Below are 22903 nucleotides of genomic sequence, written 5' to 3' on the forward strand. Positions count from 1 at the left end.
GATCCACATATATAAAATAGCAGGCATAAATTTCAAACTAGTAAACTTAACCAAGTAAGGATTTCTAGTGTTATCATTATTTTTAGACATGCTACTCTAAAACAGCATCAGTTAATGTAATACCAAGCCTGATTACAGTTAAGTGAAAATACACAGTAACAGGCCAAATAGTTAAGACATTTTATTTAAGATAGTAAGTGATACCATATTGACATCTGGCTTATTTTTAAAACATGTAATCTATAAATTTTCCATTTATTGATTTGTGAGTTTTCATTTGATAATGTATTTTTTTAGTTAATAGAAGCCAATACTTGATTATTTAGTAATATTTTGGTGATAATTTTCTCAGTGAAGCTGGAATGTTAACTTCACTTTTGCATTTCTATCAAGAAGTGTATCCACAGTGTAACTATCATTTAGTATTTCTCTAAATGAAATATGGGTCATAAACATCTCCTTGATACACTTCTTCCCTTTGGAAAACAGGGATGTGAGAAGCAGCCTCTCTATACTTGGAGTCTAAAGCTCTTCCTTTCCTCCCTTGCTGAGAGTCGTCTCCTTACTTCAGGAGATGAACAATAATTGGTTGTTACTTTATCAGAGAAAATTTGGGGGACCGTAGATCCTCTCACTTCTTTGGGATGTATCTGTAGGATTCTGGTTTGTCTTTAGGCCTGAACAGAGAATGTCTAATCAGAAAGTCCTTTAATTAGACTCTTTCTTGTTTCTTCTCCATTTCTTCCTTCATGAGATAGTGAAGATAAAACCCATCTGTAAGAGTTTTTCTTTCCTGGGAAAAATAACAGTTTTAGGAGTTGGTAGTTTTTGTGTTGTTATTTTCTAACGAGAATCAAGTTTCTTTCCTGAGGTATAAAGTCTTCAAAGTAACTGCCCCAAACTTCTTGGCAGTTATTTTCTCACATTACTTACCACTGACAAGTTTTGTGGCATTCTTTCTGGATCCTTGTCTTTGATTCATTTTACTGCTTAAAAAAGCAGTTTTCCTCTTGGAAAATTCCAAACTAGAAAGCAAACTATATTCTTCCTATCCCATGAACTCCCTAAGCTTACTAGTTGTCCTCTTTCAATCTGGGAAGAATGTCCTGTCTACCTACTTGAATATCCCCTTTCTAACTTGTTCTCCAAATACCATATCCTTGTTTAGATCAATTAAAAAAACTGTGTACTGACAATGAAAAAGACCTCCCTTCAGACTCACTTTGCCCTCTTCTGCCTACTAGCATTCTGAAGGACCTCTGTTTTCTATTTTGAACAGAATTTTTCCAAATTTCTGTAGACCCTGAGTCTTTTCTTATCTACCCAATTCAATTAACCTTCTTAACTGAAAATGGTAGGGCTTAAGGATATTATTACATAGCTATTATTTATGCACTGTCATCTCTGCTTTCATTTTCAAATAAAACTCTAAAAGAAATGCAATTAAGCATACTTAATTTTGTAAGAGTTTTGCCCAATTCCCACCATAGTACAAATGATTATTACTAAATAATTGCAAAATATTACTAAATAATAGTTTTTAAATACAAAAGATATTTCCACACACAAAAAAAATCTATATTGTGCTAAATATATAATGTAATAATACTAGCTGGAATTCTAGATTTGGAAAATAAAAGCAGGAGAGATAAAAGTATCTGTCCCAGCCACTACTTCTCTAAGAATAGGATTAAAGAGAATGCCTGTTAACCCAAAAGATTTAATTCAGTTTGGTAGAATTTCCAATAGTATAATATAACACAAAAAAATTCAAGCAATATGGGGAAAGAGGTTTTGTGTTAAGGAATCCAGCTTTATGTAGCTACCTCACACTTAAGAATGTCGTTCTTGGTTTTCTTCTTTCCTTCTTCCATTTCTGAACCCCTTGGTTTTCTTCTTTCCTTCTTCCATTTCTGAACCCCTTGGAAGTCCTAAAGCTCCAACTCTTTCACAATGGTTCCTAATAATTAACAGAGTGAGCATTTTGGAGTGTGAAAAAAGAGAGAACCAGGATAGCTTTTGCTTGAACATGGAGTGTTAATAGCCTTTTAATCCTTGATTAATTTTGCTTTATATACTATAAATATAATAAGTGAAAATTTTCAAAGATAATCAGAGAATTACCTTTGTGACTAAATCATAAAGATGAGATGAAACTAGGAAGGATATGTTAGTTAATATATTTTATATAACATCTTTGTGTGCATCTATTTCTTGTTTTTTTTTTTGTTTGTTTGTTTGTTTGTTGTCATCCAAACCCACTGGGCTTTTTATTTTCAAGTCAGTCTGAGCTTTTTCCTCTTGCCTACCCCTTTGTGGCCACAAAACTGAGTAGCTTGAGGCCAGGGCATTGAATGTCTGCAAGTCAGGGAGGCAACCTGATGCAGTTCTGTTTAGTCTCAGTGCGGGGCAAAATGCCATCATTAATTCATTACCCAGTTGCCTGTCAAATAAATTGGCAATTACATACACTGCAGAAACTTGGAATTCAGTAAATAGCATGTTAGCATCTCTGAGTTGAGAGTTGTAAGGGGAAAATTAAGCAACACGTATATCTATTCTTTATTTGAGAAAAGCTATCCTTTTTCCTCAAAGGATTTCATAGGTACAATCCTAGGTAATAATGAAATACTCACATTTTGTACATGTTAACAGATTTGTGAAGGCTGAGTCTATCATGATCTATGAGTTATCTCAGTAAAGTAGCTTGTCCATCAGATGGGACTTGTGGTATTTACAGTAATAGTAATTTTATTTTCACTCATGAAGCATTTGAAATAAAAATGTTTCTAATTTCAGATGCTCTTTGGGATACAGTTACTTGTATCATCATTCATTTTGTTTTTTTAAATCTAATTGAATATATTGTGGATCATCTGAAACTTGAGGCTTTGTGATAATCTGTAAGTAAAATCCTTTTATAGAAATGTCTTGGTAATTAGAGCTTCCTTTTATATAATTATATATATATATATATATATATATATATACACACACACACACACATCTAGATGCATGTATGTATATATAAAAAAACAGGATAACACAGAAAATATATATTAATTAGAACATACATCATAGCAATATTACTTACTAACAAGCAGTGTGACACATTCTAGGTATCTGGCCTGGGAATCTGAGACTGGAGACAGGTTCTAATTTTTTAACAAGTGAGATTTTGTAGCTTTATCTAACAGATATCATTCCATTCCTTTGTGGAAGGTATCAAGCAAGCAATTGATAAATCCCCACATGTAAGTAACGGATCAAAATTCTGTGGACCTATTTCTAGTTGGAGGAAACTGACCAACATCTGATTTGTGAGAAATATAAAATTCTGAATTCCTTGTTAAGACTTAGCTCTTCCTGCATCAAATGTTCACTGATGCTTTTCTACAGAACTAGAGTAGATATTTATGTCTGTACTGGTGGTCTTTAAAGCATTATTTACTTAAGTTCTTCCCCCCATTCCCCAGGAAATAAATGACTTTGTTGCCTTAGTAACTATATTAAAAATAGCAGTGGAGAATTCAGGAAATCTTATGTCACCTCCAGTAAATACAGGCCCCTTTGTTAGCCCCAGTGTGCCATGTGAATATTATCATTGTCTTGGTATGCCATGATATGAAAAAAGGCTGGAAAACTGAAGAAAGGATTTGTTTGGTTTTTTGAAAGGATTTTTTTGAAGTTAAAAACCTATTTTAAAGATTCAAACTTTGATTTGGGATGTAAATCTAACACTATACACTCATTTGATTTATTCACTTGCTGCTTGAAAATTACTTTCTAAATCACTGCCATCTTTGTTTAAAGTTTGCATACCCGTTACAGAGAATTCAACTTCCCTAATTTTCTTCTAAATGGTGAATTATTTGGAGAAGTATACAAAATTCATTCTAATGGTCATTTCTTCATATAGAAATCATCCACGCACGGCCAGGCACGGTGGCTCACGCCTGTAATCCTAGCACTCTGGGAGGCCAAGGCGGGCGGATCGTTTGAGCTCAGGAGTTCGAAACCAGCCTGAACAAGAGCGAGACCTCGTCTCTACTAAAAAATTAAAAAATAAAAAGAAATTAGCTGGACAACTAAAAATATATAGAAAAAATTAGCCGGGCATGGTGGCGCATGCCTGTAGTCCCAGCTACTCGGGAGGCTGAGGCAGGAAGATTGCTTGAGCCCAAGAGTTTGAGGTTGCTGTGAGCTAGGCTGATGCCACGGCACTCTAGCCAGGGTGACAGAGTGGGGCTCTGACTAAAAAAAGAAAAAGAAATTATCCAATTAGCCTTTTTTTATCAAACATCCTTCAAGTCAAATAACTTCATACACTCCTAATGTAAAGGTAACCAACAATACAGTTTTTACTAACATGATTTAATCTCAGGTCATGCAGTTTCTAAAGAATCTTTTCTCTATTGTTAATACAGTTTGTTCTATTATAGTAAGACAGACTTGTAATTACAATCTGTCTGAATAGGGTTATGTACAATAGCATAACTCCATCTTTTCTCAGAAATACTCACATTCTTAGAGACTTGCCAAGTCTCAATGTGATTATTAGCTTAACCTTCTCTGAAAGATTATATGGACTCAGAATTAGGAGTCCTTGTTCCCCTGCACATATTTTCTCTTGAATCTCACTCCCACATTCATTCATGAGTAGCTGATTTGATTTTTATTATCTTTATAGAAATCAAGCCTATTTACCTATAGAAAAGGTCCTCTGATGTTTTATCAGTCATATCAAATTCTGCTTTCACTTCTGCTCCTTGTGGTAGGTAGTCAGACAGTTCTTGATTTTGCTGATCTCTGCTCCAACTTCTTGTTATATGGGTAATCATCTGTTTGTCATTCAAATACAGATACTGAGAGTGAAAGGGGGCGCCAAAAATAATTAAAATTATATAATTTTTGAAATGTGTTTATTGACCAACAAAATTTGCCATATTAATAAGCCTATAAAATTATCTATTCAAAAACTATTTTTCAAAACTAAAACTTTAATACTACGATAAACCTACACTGTCCCAGGGAAATTGGAATGTAACTAACCCTATTAATATATTATAAAATAAATGTAACATTAAACTGGAATTGAAAAATGTAGTCTAAAAAGGGATTAAGCCATAAGTGCTAGGTCTAGACTTCCCTATTACTTTAACCCTTGAAGCTTTATGGTTTCCAGTTTAGCCATTGATACATATAACTTAAGGACTCATATGAATCCCAGAGACCCTATTATCCCTTATTTTATACATGAAAAAACAGAGTCATAACTGTGGAATAGTCTTAAGATATTAATTAGTCTTAAAATCTTGGTAACTTAACCAGTGTTAACTGTTCTACAGAAAAGCTTTGGTTAAATCATTGACAGTTGTTTAAAGTCCATGATGATATTCCTTGTAAAAACTGTATTAACTTTGTGTTGATGATGTGCTATAAAATCATGCTTAAAATACCAACTTTGACTACTATATTATTTTCAAGGCAAGAGTAATACCTTATATTCATAAAGCAACTTAAAATTTATAAGCATTTCACATGTATCATCTCATTTTATCCACTTAATATTTTTGTGAGATAATCAGGCAGTTTTTAATAAAAGAAATGAGGCTTAGAATAAGGTTAAGACAGTTGCCCAAAATGACATTACTGTTAAGTGGTGGAACTCAGAACTTTTAATTACTATTATAATAAATGGTCACCTATAAGGAGGCAAGCGATTTCTATGGAGGAGAAGGGGAGAAGTCAGGCAAGAGGGAAGATCCTTAAAGAACACAATACTTTTCAGAAATAATTTCTGTCCCATCCAAGAGTCATTGACCATCTTTCATTGAGTCACTAAAATTAAATATAACTCAAATTAAATCTCTAATATCCTAAGCAGCTGGGAATCTGAATCAGAAAGTATTTCAGTTCTGAAAAAAACAAACTGTGATAAATGTGGAAACTGTTTAATCATGCTTTTATCAAGTAACCTAAGTATGAACCAGTGTCCTAGCCAAAACAGTACAAAGAGAATAACCCTAGAATTTAATTTTTTAGATTTAAAAATTGTTTAAAAGATTGTTCATTGAAAGTGTTCTTTAAAAGTATTGTGCAGGTCAGTATTTTGGGAAAATAAGAAGGAACAAAAGTGAGAAGAAAGGGCTTCCAAAGTATCCCAGAAAATCTTGATATCTATAGGCTGTGCCATCTACTCTTTATGTTTCGGGAACATGGCACATTTCTAGTCCTTTTGAAAGCAGAAAGCCCACCAACAAAAACAAATGTTTTTCTTTTCTTCCTTATCATTATTCTTGCTAATAGCTATAATGTAAGCATTTATCAGTCTTTGTATAGACCCTATGTAGTATTTGCTATTTGTGGGAAGAGTTATTCTAGTTTAAGTTTTCTTTTTTATATCCTAGTGACAGGCCCCAGACTAGTGCCACTTTTTATACTGATAAAATTTGATAGGGTACTAAGATAAATGGGTCATTATCATAATTGTCCACTGAAGTCTCCTTAGCTCAAAAATTGTAACACTGCCTAAGGCTGAATGTAGCCTGATATCATTGGAGTGAATTTTCTCACACTACTGATTTTGATAAGCTATCTTTAATTTATCATTGCAATGCTTCATAAATGTGTTTCATTTCTGGTTTGAATGCTATTTTGTAACTTCACAAAGTGTCTTGAAGTGATATGAATAAACTGTCTGTTTAATTGCACAATTTAAAACATTTTGAACCCTAGAAGAACCTAGGTCTGATATGCCATAAAAAATTACCCATTGTTTTTATGACATTCTCCTGATAGTCACCTTTTCTAGCAGTGGCAAATTGTTTCATTGTTGATAGACAATGCTCAGAGTCTTGGTAGGTCAAATCATGGAAATTACAACTGTTTGTAATCAAACATGCCTCTCTAGAGACATTTTGCTTTTTATCTTAGAAACTTTAGTTCATTTCCCTTAACCATATATAAGTTACTAGTTAAGTTTTTGGAAGAACTACTAAACACTTAGTATTAAATTTCTGTTGTTCACTGCAGGCTGGGCAGTCGATTTGGCCTAAGTACTACTTCAAAAGTTTTGTTCAGCTTTATGAGATAAACCCCACCTCCTTAATACTTACATTCTTCTTGAATCACAATATTCAAACTCAAATCATTTAAAGTAGGCAGCACAATGATGAGAGTTTTAGGTAAAAGGATTTGGTTACACCTTGATGCTCTGATGTAGGCATTTAGTCATTATATTAATAGATGCCTTAGCTGAAATTTCCTATTCTGAGTGTCTTGAGCAAAGCAGTATCTCCAGTATCCTTATTTTCAACAGTGGATCAAATAAAAATCATTTGTTGGAACACAGAGTCTATTCATTTGCATGTTTTACTTAACAGTAGGATAAAATATTAACATTGAGTAGTGTATTAATAATTTTCTCTGGATAGTTGCTTTGTCACCTGCAAGATATGACTCTAATTTTGTACATCATAAGTACATAAATCTTTTTTTAAACAAAGCTTTGCCAAAGTTCATGGATGACACAAAGGAAGCATAACCTAATAATTTAGAAATACCACTGGATATGGGTTTTCTTAGCTCCCTCGAAATGAGTCTCTTTTTATAGGATGCCTCCCTGTCCAGCAGTAAGTTTATAAGGTAACCTACTCTTTCTAGTGGGAAGGAATTTCATAAAGCACACCTTTTCTCCACAGAATCCAGGCCCAGTTAATCTTATTTTCTAAAATCTTTCCCTTAAGTAATTATAAAATAGAGCCATTTAAAATGCATTAAAACCCTAATTTTCTTTAAATCTCTTAATAGGAACCAAGGTTACATTCTGTGAGAAGAAGCTTTTCTCAGCCTTCATCTGTAGGTTTGAAACCTCGATATTCTCGAAGTCCACACTTTCACCCTAGAAAAGATTTCAGAGCAGAAGATTCAATTCTTACCCCACCTTCCTCTACTGATTCTATTAAGTAGAATCTTGGATAACTATTTTGTCCAATAATAGAAAACAACTAGCCTCATACGTGGTCTAGTAACAAGAGGGTTTGGATGTGCTTCAGTTTAAATGTTTTTGCTTTTTTAAAGGAATTAAAGAATCTTAATAGCCAGAATATTGGAGGTACAGGATAAAATCATGGTTTCCTTTACTAATTCACACACTAAAGTAATGTAGACTTACAATCCGTGACAAATAGAACAAAAGTCATATCTATAAGACAGCAAATACCTTTTATCAAGATATTCAACTTTATCAGTTTGAAAAATGTGGTCATCATTTGGCTATCGTATTAACATGATAATCTCATATATAACCACTTAAAAACATCTTTGGTGGTTGGATTTTTCAGTTTTATTCCAGATGTTTCATATTTATAGACATAGCCATGGTATATACAGAATATATGAAGCAATAGGCCATTTGTTGTAATATGGTATAGTTGAAAAAAAACACTACCTTGTTAGGAAAATATGTAAAGTAGATTCTAGTTTCCACATTATTTTGGTTTTACTATATTTAGATTTGTGTGTATTTTATCTCCTTTAAATGTTTTTGATAAAACATTTCAAACTCTAGGTTTCTCTTAGAAATTTTGGCAGACACTAATATCTATAAAATGTAATCTATATATATTAATATCAAGAAATCTGTCATATTATGACCATTTATACCAATTATTATGGCCAAAGTTGACACTATTCTTAAATATACTTAATGACTAGATCCATATCTATTTCCTGGCCCTCTTTTGTCATTCATACACAAAGTATAAGAGTTCTTATGGCATGTTGGCAAGTATAAGCATTCCCTGCATTTAGCATGTCAGATTTGATACATATTTCTTTCTTTAACACAGTGACACTGTCAATATTCCTTATCTTTCACTCAAGTCTTAGTCTGTGAGGTTTCTAGGCTTCTAAAACATTAACCTTAACTGAATAAAATTTACTCATATTTCATCTTTTTAATACAAAGAAGCTATGATTATCTGCTCTTACAGAACTGGAGAAGTTTTTTACAATTAAAAATTGCCACACCAACTAAAACTTTTTAAAATTAAAAAATGGCTACACTAACTTCTTTAAATGCGTCCTGTTTAATATATAACCTTTCTTCAGTAAAGACATAATATTCCTCTTATAGAAGATTAGATTAATAATAAAATAAGTTAAATAAGTAATATTTACATTGACTACGTGGAAGTTTACTCTTAGCATTTAATGAAATTTTATTGCACAATACTAGAAAATACTAGAATTTCCCTATTTTAATTTCATGCCCACTCCAAGAACTAAACCCTTCTGTCAGGCAAGAATAAAAATTATACATAAAAACATTCTTATAATATTACGATGATAACCTAATAATAACTTTAAATACTTTTTAATACTGTCTCATAAAAGATAATGAACTATCCATTGATGTATATATTTTGAGGGTATATCATCCTAATGTTTCTGAGCTAAAATATTTAATAGGTTGAGGAATAAAATATAATGGCATAGTTATATTAAAGAATATTCTGGCATATCCTGAGGCTATTCCATCTATTTAATAATTTTTTTTTGCTACAATTATTTTTAAAGTAACGTGCTGTGTGGTAAGGCCCAGTATAATGTTGCTAGAGCCCTAGTCAAATTATCATAAAACAATTTCCTAATATTCAGCTTGTCTGGTGTTTTTAGCATACATTTTAATCCTATATTTATTATTCAGGCTTATCCAGTATATATCAAAGCATTTTTGTTCTAAAACTTTTGTAAATTTTAAGAGTCTGAGAGAAACTGTATTTTGCTTCAAAAAAGATTGACATTGAAGTGTTTTTCTTAGCTAATTTATTTTAGACAATTATACTCTTTACCAAAATGTCTTGATGTACTTCTACATTACTTTCATTCAGTTCTATAAAGATTACATATTACCTTCTTTCTCTCTCCAGACTGTACTGTGCAGAAGAACAGAGGCAGTATGAAAATTTATTAATGTACCCCCTCAAAAAAATACCTATTGTGCTTAAATTGTGATGTTTTGCTCTTATTTTACAATGTGACATATCCATGATAGCAAAAACAGTTGTAATAACTATGAAAGATCAGTGTTTTAGCTTTTAGTTATCAAGGTCCTTTTTATAAGTCATGATATAAAAACGAACAAAGATAGACTAAACCCTCATATTTAGCCTCATATAATTCTGAAACAACCAATGATAGTTTATAAAAGAAATGTTTAATTAATATAAAAAATATTGCCTAAAAAAGCGTATCTTTTTTCCCTTTGGTGTTTTGGAAAAAAAAAATCTAAAGGATAATAATTTTAAAGTATTAACAATTTCTGATGACTTCAATACAATGTGTTTTCTTGCTAATCATCAAGACCTTTGCTTTTAACATGTCTAACTTTGGTACCAAAGCAAGCTACACAATAAACACTTATATAACATATTTTTAGCAACATGTAAAAGAAATTTCCTAAAATCCTTATTAGTATTACCTATTATGCAAAATATTTTTAAAAGATACTAATACATGTAAATTTTTCCTGTCCTAAATAGGTACCCAAATATAGACTAGTAAAGTTAACTTTAGCATTATTTTAAGGTTATTTCCAACTGTGAGAATAGCTTTCAATTAAAATAACACATCTAATATCCTAATGTTGTCGGTGCCAAAGGAAAAATGAAAATAAGCTCAGCAACAATCCTGTTTACCAAGTAGATTTTTATGCCTATGCTCTAGCCATGTGTCTATCTTTAGAGAATTTGTTTAAAATCTTGAGTTCAGACTTACCTATTTTCACATATTGAATATTTAAACATCTACCTTAACAGAGTTACCAATGATGGATTTTTATAACTTGGTTTAACTTGGCTAGTCCCCTTCTCACTACTTTAAATGTTAAGCAGTAAGATTTCACTATTTTTCATCTGTTTTTCTGAGATCACGTTCATTTCCCAATTTTTGCAGTTAGCTACACAGACATACATTTATATTGGTTTTTATGCCCCTAAGCTGACAGCTCCACTTTTAGATAGTCTCCATAGATTATGAAAAAAGAATGAAATGCTATATAGTCTCCTTAGGCAAGAAAACTAATTTTATGACATCAGTTACATCCAAAAATGTTTTATGTAAAATTTGTTATGAATTAACTACCTTCAAGAGGCTGATTTTCACGTAAACATTTAAATAAGAAAAAACTTCCTACTTTGAGGATTAACTAATCATTATTTTTTGATACTAAGTCAGACAATGTCATAATGAATGTTTAAAGTATTTCCTTTACATCCAAACAAAAAATAATCCTTTCAGCTCTCAAAATGGCATGAAAATCCAACCATCAGTTTTCATGAAATTAACCATACATATTTCAATAACTTATGTTAGTTCTTATTCTATAATGCTAAAATAGGCCTCTTACATATTATAACTTGATTTGTTTAATTATATTCCAGTGAGGAGCTGTAAAATCAAACAGAACTCAAACTAAGTTTTACTTTTTATATAAAATGTAGGGAATTTCTATAAAATAAGTTTTATAGAAATTTAAATATAAAAAGTTAATGTATTAATCTCAATTTACCAAGATTGAGAACTCTTTATGAAAGCCTTTATAAATTCCTTTAGTAAGTGACTTCTAAAGGTAAACTAAACTATGCTTACTATATTGGACATTTTTAATGATCAGTCTGATTCTGTCAACAAGTCATAACCTGCTGTAAAAAGAAAAACTGGGGAAAAAAAATGAAAAAGCACCTGTCATGCCTTGCTAACCATGGGACTGTATTGCCTACATTTAACAGAATCCTGAAGAATTTAAAACATAGAATAAAAATATAGGTCTTCTTGGCTTTCCAAGTTAGCAAGGATTTTAATATCTTTTGATATATTTTTTAAAATACACTTTAGATGACAGCTAAGAGACTTGGCTTTCATCATACTTCTTCAAGGTGTAGCCCATGTCCAACAAAATAGCTACATTTCAGAAAAAATGCAAAATATAGCACTGAGTATTCTTTATGCAATTCATAATAAAGTCTCTTAGTTTTGGAAGGTAAGAGCATGTCTCAACTATGATATGAGGTATAATTTACCACAAATTATCCAACATACGGCATTTTAAAATGCTAACAGGGTAGTATTTGCTTTGGTAATACCTGCAGTCAGGAATATTTAATCTGGTTTCTGCAGGCTTCTTAGGAAAGATGTCATACAAATACAGTAATAAATGTTAAGTAAATTTATAGAACTTAAATTGTTAGTAAATAGATGAGTCTTAATAAGTTCATTTGTATTAAAACTGTATGTATGAAAAAGTTTCAGTGTTTGTGGCCTCTAATAAAATTCTCTGGCTTTGTTACTATAGTAGTTAATTCAAATAAAACTTTTGAATATTGATATGTTTTCCTGTTTAGAGATAAATGTAAACTATTAATTAGTAAAATGTCATTTTAAAATACATATTCATGAATTTATGACAACATACTTTTATTTAGAGAACTGTTATATTTTAGAATTTGGAACACCATTCTGAAAATAAACAAAATAACCTTCTAAGGAAAAAGAAAAATAGGGTCTATGAAGTTATTAAAAATTTTACCAATTTGCACTAGCACACATAAGCAGGTTTAGGATATAAAAGAAATTGCTGAAAGCAATAGTGAAGTATATCATATGTCATGATAAAGTATGTTTTTCTAAATTTCTATTTTGATACTCATCTGTTTCATAATCTAGCTATCAAGAAACCAATTCCTCATCTTGAAACACTAATTGATATATTTCAATTAAAGGTTCTTATTTGGACTTTACATCTTCAGGTGTTTGGATATAATTATACTACTTCCTCTTTCCCACAATACTTAAAACAGTGCCCTCAGTATACATTGATTGATTGATTGTGGTGTTGCTACTAAAGGTGGTGCTGAGGCTCTGGCATCGAGACAAGTTTGAGCCTAGGCTCTCTTGTTGTATAAGCTGTATAAACCCTAGCCAAGTTGCTTAATCTCTCTGTGACTCAGTTTCTCATCAGTGAAACAGAATAATACCTCATAGGGTTGATGGGAAAAATGAGAGAACACAAATAAGGAACAGAGAACTGTTGGTTTTTTCCCTTTAATTTCACTTATTCCTGAACTAAAAATTAGAAAATTTGACAAAATTATAGCCATGGGATTCTTCCCTTTTTAACCCATTAAAAGGACTTACTGAGCAGTTGACAATTGTATTCAAAAAGCAAGTTACTATTTTCACACAGGCATACATGGAAAAAGACAAAGTTTTAGAATCACAAAACCTTGCCTACTATAAATTTTTTTCTACACTTAGCAGTGATGATTCACTTGGCAGTAAGCATTGAAGACTGAAATCTTAACGTCTAGGATGAGTTATTTTTTACTTTCTCAATGCATGGTTTCTCTCAGCTCATGAGTGATGGTTTCATTTTCTTTTTACAGACTTGAACATTTCTTATTTTCAATTTTAGCTTTTTACATTTTGAGGCTATTAGATCATACAAATTCATAACTGTTAGAACTCGTCAGTGCATTATTCCTTTTATATTAAGTCCCACTTTATCTTTAGTAATGGTTTTCCCCTCAGTAAAGATTGTCTAATATTGATATTGCTGTACCAGCTTTCTTTTGGTTAATATATGCCTAGTATTTCTTTCTTCTTGTGTCTTCTTTCTGCTATGTTTATCTTTTTTAACTACATATATATCTAGCTTTTTTTTTTTTTTTTTTTTTTTTTTGAGACAGAGTCTCGCTTTGTTGCCCGGGCTAGAGTGAGTGCCGTGGCATCAGCCTAGCTCACAGCAACCTCAAACTCCTGGGCTGAAGCGATCCTCCTGCCTCAGCCTCCCAAGTAGCTGGGACTACAGGCATGCGCCACCATGCCCAGCTAATTTTTTCTATATAGATTTTTAGCTGTCCAAATCATTTCTTTCTATTTTTGGTAGAGACGGGGTCTCACTCTTGCTCAGGCTGGTCTCAAACTCCTGACCTCGAGCGATCCACCCACCTCGGCCTCCCAGAGTGCTGGGATTACAGGCGTGAGCCACCGCGCCCGGCCATATCTAGCTTTTTAATCTTGAACATTTGTTGTCTTTTGACAGAAGGTTCATCACACAAAATTTTACTGATATATTTGTATTTACATTTGTCATCTTACTGTGGGTCTTCTATTTACCATATTTTTCCTTTTTCTTTGCCCTTTTTTTTCCCTTTCTGTCTTCGGTTAGATTGTCTTCTTTAGCCTTTCTTTTCATCTGGCTTGAAAGAAATATATTCTATTTGTATTATTTTAGTGATAAACCTAAAATGTATAACATGCTTATTAACTTTATTTTTTAATATCTATAGCTTTTTAACCAATAAAAAGCTTCTAGACTGATTTCAAAGGAAGCCATAATACTGAAGCTGTTTTATTTAATTTGTTCCAAAGTAAAAGTTATTATCATTTTTTAAATATTTTAATCAGGAAAAAGAATGTGTAATCAGTCATATTTTTGTGGAATATATTGAATCAAGAGAATACAATTACTCCAATCTGTAATAATCATAATCTAGTTTTTGAAGGTTCATCTTCACGTTAAATCCCATAAACCAGTTATTCTCAATTAACGAGGGGTACATGCACATGGCATGGCCTTAAGAGTGATAGCATAGGGAGATTAGTACATTTTCCCCACACCATACACGGAGAAAGGTGGCATCTCCATTTCCAGTTATTCCTAGAGCTCTCCCTCCAGCTTACCCAGTGAGTCTTTCAGGTCCTCTGCAGATGTTTCATCCAGAAATGCTTAATGATTCAGGACAGGGCTCATCTCTCCTTGGAGCTATAATTTTCTTCTTGCACATGGCACACTTGGTTTCCTGAAACATCCTGACATCTCACACCATCCTGTTCTTAAGTGAGGAGCTGTGGACTTTAAAATCCATGGTGAGTAAATTGTGCCATAAGCTAAAAGGAGGTAAAATTCAATTCATGGCCAAGGATGAAACTTCTATACTATAGTCCTTGCTTTGGTGAAGACCCAGGTAAGACTGAACCTCCCAATAGCAAGAGGCACAGTAGGGGGTTATTATTTCTAGTTGTCAGGGCCCTAGGAAGATCCTCTTGGTGTGCATGCAGTCCCTCTCAGTTCCTTTCCTCCGCATGAAAATATAGAAACTGACTAACATCATGCAATCATAAGCAGAGTATTTTAAATGGTCAACTATTACTGTTAAGTGGATACCGTAATTCAGAGGATCTACTCTAGGTAACCGAAGACTACCTACTAAGGAGAAGCCAATTTCACTTCTAAATTGGTTAGTCCCTTCCCCTCTGCTCAAAGTAATTATTGGTGATACAGGAAGGCAGCTTGGACTGGGCTTCTCTTATCCTCTCTCTCCAAAAAGAATAAGACACTCTTCCTGAAAGGCTAAACTCCCCACTAATTAACCTTAATTAACTTGGTTGTCACTGTTCTGGCCCTTCTAGTAATATTAACCTCCAAATTTTGGTGTGTTCCTCTTCATAAGGAAGTCTGGATAAAAAGAATCCTATCCAGATCTCCTGCAAGAGGAAGGGACAGGGCCAGTTGTGTTGTGCTAAAATGACATATTTTATACTGTCTTAGTTTTGTAAGGGATTCAAGGGCTTTCTAGAACTTGTGCTCTTGGTTACCCCTGTACCCTAGCTCCCTACAAACTCTATGAATTAGTAAAGCTTTGCTGTAAAAATAGATACATGGCTGTCAATACGTCCACACCCTTTTAGGTCTGCTGATACTGACTTTGGCAAAAGACAAGCCAAGGACCCACCAAGGTTTACAGCACCCCAGACCTCCCACTAAGAAGAGTTGTTCTGTTATCTGATAGAACTATGGATAGTGGGGTATTGCCTCTAAGAGGCAGTTACAGACTTGATCATATAACAACCTTAAGGACCAAGTCTTAGCCAGGAGACCTAGTCTTCCCCATAACTCAAGGTTACACTAATCATGGCCAACAATGCCACTACATACTCTACGTACTTGGTAGAGGTAGGGCAGTCAGAGATCCAGGAAACCATCCCTACCACACACCCAAGGCAGAACTTGCTGAATGCTTGGTACTGTCATCTGCCGCTACTTCATGATTATAAGTCATCCTTGTTGAAGGCTCACAACCTGACAAACTACTGGCTTCACTCAGTTTTGGAACTTCCCAGATCTAAAGAGCTACGTCCCAGTCACAAGTACAACCTTGGAAAAAAAAAAAAAAAAGAACCTGTGCCCCATGGCCCATATTCCAGCCTACACCTTTCCTAAGTACTTTGGCATCAACTTCATATTCAATTTATTAGGCTCTTCACACCCCCTACAGAGTCCACAGGTCCTGAAGAAAAATGAGGTCTACATGCAGAATAACTGTGAGGTTTCAGTGAAATCAAAGATTGTATTTTTTTCATGCTCATGCCTATAGCCACAGGTCTTCTGACTTCTGAGGTATCTAATTTATGAGTTCCTTTGTGGAACAGCCCTCTAATATACAATGGTGCCACTTAAAATATACATTTCCCACTACTTACTTGACTTCACACATAGGATTGTAGTCTACTGAGCTGACATCTTGTTATTACCTTCCTAATGTGACATCCTGTGAACACCTGATGTAGGCAGTACTCTTACCACCTCCTGCAATACTGCTTCCAGAAATACACCAAAATGAATATTTGAGAACTTCAAGGGTAGTATTAGAAGAAACTTACTTTCTAGTCAAGGGATCCACAAGATGCCAGATACGGTATTAGTAGTTCTGGAGTAGGAGTATTCTACAAGTTCATCATCTTCTCCCAGAAGTGGTTAGGATGTCCCCTCTTGGAAGTGCATGCCCTCCAGTTTTAAATTTCATCTACCCTCCACTTGCCATTCTTAAACTGCTGGATCAACTCAAACACATCAACTGAGTACCCAAAGGATATTTGCTTTACCTGGTGTGCCTCCTACAGAGAATCCAAGTGGTTCACCTTCCATATCACAGAAGTCAAATCAAACTTACCTCCACTCAAAATATCCTGTCTTCTGTAACAATTATGCCCTATCTGGTTCACCTATTTTCTTGTACCCTGCAGTACCACAAATATCCAGGTAGCCACTTAAGTGCCTGCACAAATGACAAGCTGCACAAAAAGAACTCCATTAACAACTTCCAGCAAGCCAAGGTCCATTGTATGGACCAGCACTAAGCCATAGAAAAGTTCATTCAAGGGCGGAAAGATACTGTAGAACTGTAACACTGCTATTAAGGGCACTTCATAGGCAGAGGTTTTAATCCCACTGGTTTTCCAAATCTGTTTTCCTTCATCCATGTAAACACATGCCGTCTTTCACCACTCTCTGCTCTATCCAGCCCACAACATACTACACTCCATCCTATGCCAGTAGTCTGCCCTAGCAATCCCAGCAGATAACCTGAATGTGCCATATGGAAACCCCAGAATTATGAACAGAGTCTGAAGGAACATATGTACAAACAGTCCTTCTACCTTTAGAATGCCTTCAAACATTCTTTTCCAAGCAGTGTTTCCAACCAGAAATTCCTCACTTCAGTGATTAATAAACAGAAACTGGAGCTGAATAGTGGCACCTAGAATAAATCTGGGAGAACTACCAGCACAATCCTTCACTTTGTAGTGAGCCCTTTCTACTTGCTACCATACTTAGAATGAATATTCCAAGGCAAGTTCTCATGTTAAACTTTGGCCTAGCTGTCCAATCACCTATGAGATATAATGCTGGCTTACTATGTTGTAGTCATTGTATAAATTGATAACATCTTGTCTATGATGTTTTGTTATGGAGCCTTGGAAACATTCCTAAATCCAGTTTGAGATTCCCGGAGCATTGATCATTTCCTCCCTTCACCATCACCTTCAACAAATGCAACAGAACAGATCTGAATAACGTACTTGCAAACTTTTAAACTTTAATAACTTAAAAAAGCAAAAAATCAGTTAAAGCTACTTGAAAATAAATACGTTAACATTTATTATAACTATTTCACAATTTCTGTATGGTATTAGACATGCTGACTAATCAAAAGAAATCATGAGGTAAATTATGTATGTGGAGAACAAAATTTAAGACTGTAAAGAAAATATTGTCCCTTTGAATTAGTTTTAATCATACCTGTAACCTAATGTTATTGAAGTTTAAAATTTTTAACATACCAAGTACCTTAAGAGAGCTTTATATTATCATATAAACAATCTGATACATCTGATTATTTGCTTACTAAACATTAATAGCGTGTCATTTTTCAGTAGTCTGGAAAGAAACTGAGGATTCTGAGTTTTTTAAATTGCTGTTAAAACAGCAGTGGTTGTAGTAGGTTATCCCTTAAGAAGTGCAGTAAAAATTTAAAGATCTGAAAAATTAGAAAGCAGAAAGCTAATTTATTCTCAATATTCTGAAACCTCACTCTTAAATAATTAAATGTGTGAGACTAGAGCCATCTGCTGGTTGAAGCATAATGTTACAAAACACAACAGTTAAAAGACTATTAACTAAGTATGGAGTCCTAGTTGTGGGAATTTAAAGAATAGGAATGAACATGGGCAAAAATCATCTGGTCTATGACACTGGTTTTTAGAGGTTTAATAAAAGAATCTCTTTTTAACAGGAGACCCAACATATATAACAAAGTAAGGCTACCCCATAAAAGCTGAGGTAGGGGGCCTCCAACACTCACTCTCAATAAAAGGAATCACTGCATTGATTAGCCCAAGAAGCAGAGACCAGGCCAATGAAAAACAAGCCATGAGAGGTAGTTTGGACAAAAATACATAACTGTGGTTTGGAAGGAGGTACAATGAGAAGAGAGACTATTGGCAACATTGTCTCTTACCCATCTTTCCCTGGAGACATCTTAGACATACAGTGCACAAAGGACAGTGGTTAATGGGCACAGATAAACGAAGAAAAGGGGGACAGGCACCTGAAAGGCTACAAATCTCTTTTCACAAGAGCACAGCTTATGTGCTCATTTGATGCAACACTTCAGAAAACACTAGTATAAGTTTCCTGAAAAGGAAAAATAAGAAAATAACATTTGCTCTTTAACCATAAGCCAATTAAGAGCTGGGTTTCTAGGTCCTGTGGGCTTTCATGAGCCAAGCCCTGGACTGGTCCAGTCTTGGAAACAAAAGCCCAGTTTCAGGTCCCAGCCTCCTCCCTTCAAAAGGGCATGGATGTCCATAGAACCGAGGCAAGAAATAGAGCTCTCCAAGGCCCCTCTCTGTGGCAGAGACCCCCAGCCTGGACAGCAGCCTATCCGCTAGGCTTGGGGTGACAGGCTGCAGCAAAGTTCCAAAGACTCGCAAACATTCAAAGGCCACATGAAGCACAGTACCCAGCCAGGGAGCATCCACTGGGCTCTCCCAGTTCAACTTCCACGGTGCATGCCTTTGGACAAAACCATTAGTTTGCCGGACACAGCTGGACACTGCCTCTAGAGCTTTATATATCTGAAAGTTATCATAGTGGTCTGCTACTTGCTTGGGCAAAGTGGCCACTGCGCTCACCAGAGCATAGTCCTCTGCCTGAGCACGAACTGGTGCCTCCAGCAACCCTGGCTCACTGGGGAAGCAGGTAGTGCAGAAGGACGGGTAGGTCCCAGAAGGGTTTATCCTGTTGGCAGTGCATCGGTTCAAAAGACCTCCCAAGGCATCTGCCAGCTCGGAGTCCAACAATTTAACCACCTTTTCATCGTAGTAGTCACAGTCCCAGTTGGGGACGCCCTGCCGAAGAAGAAAGTAGCGGAAACCATCCACAGTATAGCGATCAAGACAAGTCCTAGGATCCACCACGTTGCCCAGGCTCTTAGACATCTTTTGGCCACACACTGTCCAGTGGGAGTGGACATAGATGCGGTGTGGCGGGCTCATGCCGGCCCCTAACAGGAAGGCAGGCCAATAGATGGCATGGAATTTGAGAATGTCCTTACCTATGACATGAGAGGTGGCTGGCCACCAAGATTTGAACTCAGCATTTGGGTAGCCAATTACAGTGAGGTAGTTGACCAAGGCATCCAGCCACACATAGATGGTCTGTGAATCGTCCCCGGGCACCGGGATGCCCCAGTGTAAGTGGCTACTCCTGCGAGACACGGACAGGTCAGGCAGCTCATCCTCTAGCCACTGAAGGACTGCGTGATGGAACGGCTCTGGGGTGATCGCCTGAGGGTTGCTCCGCAGCCACCGCTGGAGTGGCTCCCGAAACTGGGAAAGCCTGAAAATGTAGTTTTCTTCCTTGGTCCAGGAGACTGGATGTCCACTCTCGAGAGATACAGGACACGAATCCCCTGATGGGCCCGGCTGCCAGGTGACCTTGGTCTCAGGCAGGAAGCACTCGTCGGACGCGCAATACCAACCTTCATAGAGTCCCTTGTACAGCAGACCCCGGGCCTTCAGCACTCCCCAGAAGTGCTGCACAGCCGCCCGGTGCCGGGCCTCCGTGGTGCGGATGAAGTCAGTGCAGGAGATACCAGCCTCCTGGAAAAGCTGCTGGAACTGGGCAGAGACTCGGTCGCAGAGCTCGGTCGGAGCCAGGCCCGCAGTAGCTGCCGCCTGCTGAATCTTCAGGCCATGCTCGTCGGTACCAGTGGAGAATCGCGTAGCGGCGACGCTGGGAACTCGCAGGCGACGGTGGCGGTACAGGGCGTCCGCCAGTAGCGCCGAGTACAGGTGCCCGATGTGCGGCGCCGCGTTCACGTAGAAAATGGGTGTAGTGAAGTAGGCACGCGCGTCGCAAACATCGTCGCGGGCACCGAGAGAGCCCGAACTGTAGTGGCGTGAGGCAGATCCCTCCTGGAGAGAAACCCTACTGACCCCCGTGCGTCCCAGCAGCCGGAAGACAGGAATCCGCAGCATGGTGCCGGCGGGGCCCAAGCGGCGGCGGGGGCGGGATTCTGGTAGCACGTGTGAGGGGCGCATGCGCAGCATCGCCGTGCCGCAGCTTCCGGCCGGAAAGCCAATGAAATCCGGCCCGAGCGCCGGCCCTCTGTCGTTCCGCGCGCGCGTCCCCTCCGCGGGTTCGGCCCCGCGGCTCCAGGGGGTCGCCGCCGACCGCTCTTCGCCCGAAAAGCAGCGAGAGGAGCTGGGCTTAGGGAGGGTCATGAACGGGGAGGCTTAGAGGAAGTAATGAATAGCGATCAGTATTTACGTTTGTGTAAACATCCTGTGTTTCCTGCTTTGGGTTCTGATCTTATATTTATGGATCCATTTCCGTCTTTGGGCTGAGCTGCTTGTGGGCAAGAATTTTATATTCAGGCGTTTCTCAAAACCCCGTCAGTGGCCGGCGCTTTGCAGGACAGAGTATGGCTTATACAAATGCCTAGTCAACGTCTGAAATGTCATATAAATTTTATCTTAGAGCCTAAATAAATCTGGAAGGGAAGGAGGGCGAAAAGAAGAAAAATAATTACTAAGAGTACTTAAGAGAAGGATCAGAACTATAAAAGTAGGGGAAATCTTTAAACAATTTTTGTTAAATCAACAAAAAGAGGTAGATTTGTGATCTACCAAGTTCTTGCCAAAGATGATTGAGATCCAGGGAGATGGAATGCAATATGTTACTGCAAATAAAAATTTTCAAATTTATTTCTCAAAAGTAATTTTCTTTTAAAATGGTCTTGAAGTTCTTCTAGAACGGTGTTTTTCAAGTTTGTTTTTGTAATGGAACCTTAGATTTTGCGGGGGAGACCTCAGGAGCCCAGAATTGGATTAATACTAATCCCTGGTTCATAACACACTCATCTTTAGTCTAAGACTGGCTTTTTCTTTTCATTTAATTTAAATAGTATATAAATTTAATAATAAAATGGAATGGCACACCTGTGAGCCCACAACCCAGCCTAAGAACTAATAGTGTTCTCTGGTTTCCAGAACAGCAACATTAGCAGCACCTGGAACTTTGTTAGAAATGTATATTCTTAGGCCCCATTCTCCACCTACTAAATCAGAAACTCTGAATGTGGGCCCTAACAATCTAGGTTTTAAGGAGCTCTCCACGTAATTCTGATGCACACTAAAGTTTGAGGACCTCTGAACTAGAAGATTAGCAGTGATATAGATCTGTATGTTGATTTTCTTCTTGTCCTCCTGTCTTCCTCCCAGAGATAATCATTGTCCTGAATTTTGTACTTCTACATTTATCACACATATAGTATGTCTAAGTAACATTGTTTAATTTCGGTTCTATTTAAACATTTTAAAAAAGGATATGTTACCATATGTAGTCTTCTTCAACTTGCCTTCTTCATTCAACAGTTTTTTACTAAGCTTCATCCATGTTGTTGCACATAACTGTAGTTCATTCATTTTCACTGCTGTATAATAATCTATGAATAAAGGCATGTGGTAAGTTGGATATGATTTCAGTGGTGATATGATGAAAAGTGGCCGATCACATTTTCTAGAGGAGGTACAAAAAGTAAAACAAACGTCCTTTGGATACTCAGCTGATGTGCTCTATTTGAACCAGCACTTTAAGAAGGGCAAGTGAAAGATATGTAAAACTTAAAACTGCAGAGTATGTACAACACCCTCCAGAACTAGGAACCAAATTGAGGCTAAGTGTCTGAGAAATCAGGTTCTCCAGCAATTCTTACTATTTTTTTTCCTTTTCCATTGAATCAATGCTTCAGCATTCAAGCGTGTTATTTTTTTCTTATCCTAAAAAAAAAGATCCCAACCCCCACTACTGCTCCATTTCTTTCCTCCCCTTTAAAGTAGAACTCCTTGAAAGAAACGGCTGCTGATACACATTCAAGTGATTCAAGTTTTTGCTCTTAGGAACAATACTTACATATTTTTTATATATGTCTCCTGATTCGTATATGCTAAAATGTCTCTTGAGTATACACCTAGGAGTGAAATTGCTGGG

General features: G+C 36.1%; 1 protein-coding gene across 2 annotated transcripts; it reads right to left on the minus strand.

Annotated features, from left to right (window-relative positions):
* Positions 1–1786: 1786 nt before the first annotated feature.
* Positions 1787–20988, minus strand: MARS2 (methionyl-tRNA synthetase 2, mitochondrial). 2 transcript variants are annotated; one of them, XM_045558797.1, is made up of 3 exons: positions 19720–20988; positions 4708–4841; positions 1787–1960 (listed from the first exon to the last, which is right to left on the minus strand). In XM_045558797.1, the coding sequence occupies exons 1-3, from the start codon at positions 20959–20961 to the stop codon at positions 1834–1836; spliced, it is 1503 nt and encodes a 500-aa protein (XP_045414753.1). In that variant the 5' UTR covers positions 20962–20988; the 3' UTR covers positions 1787–1833. The 2 variants fall into 2 exon arrangements, with proteins under 2 accessions (XP_045414753.1, XP_045414752.1); XM_045558796.1 differs by lacking the exons at positions 1787–1960; positions 4708–4841 and having other exon boundaries at positions 17926–20988.
* Between the last annotated feature and the right edge of the window lie 1915 nt (positions 20989–22903).

This window comes from Lemur catta, chromosome 8 (genome assembly GCF_020740605.2).
Source record: "Lemur catta isolate mLemCat1 chromosome 8, mLemCat1.pri, whole genome shotgun sequence".
Classification (NCBI taxonomy): Eukaryota; Metazoa; Chordata; class Mammalia; order Primates; family Lemuridae; genus Lemur; species Lemur catta.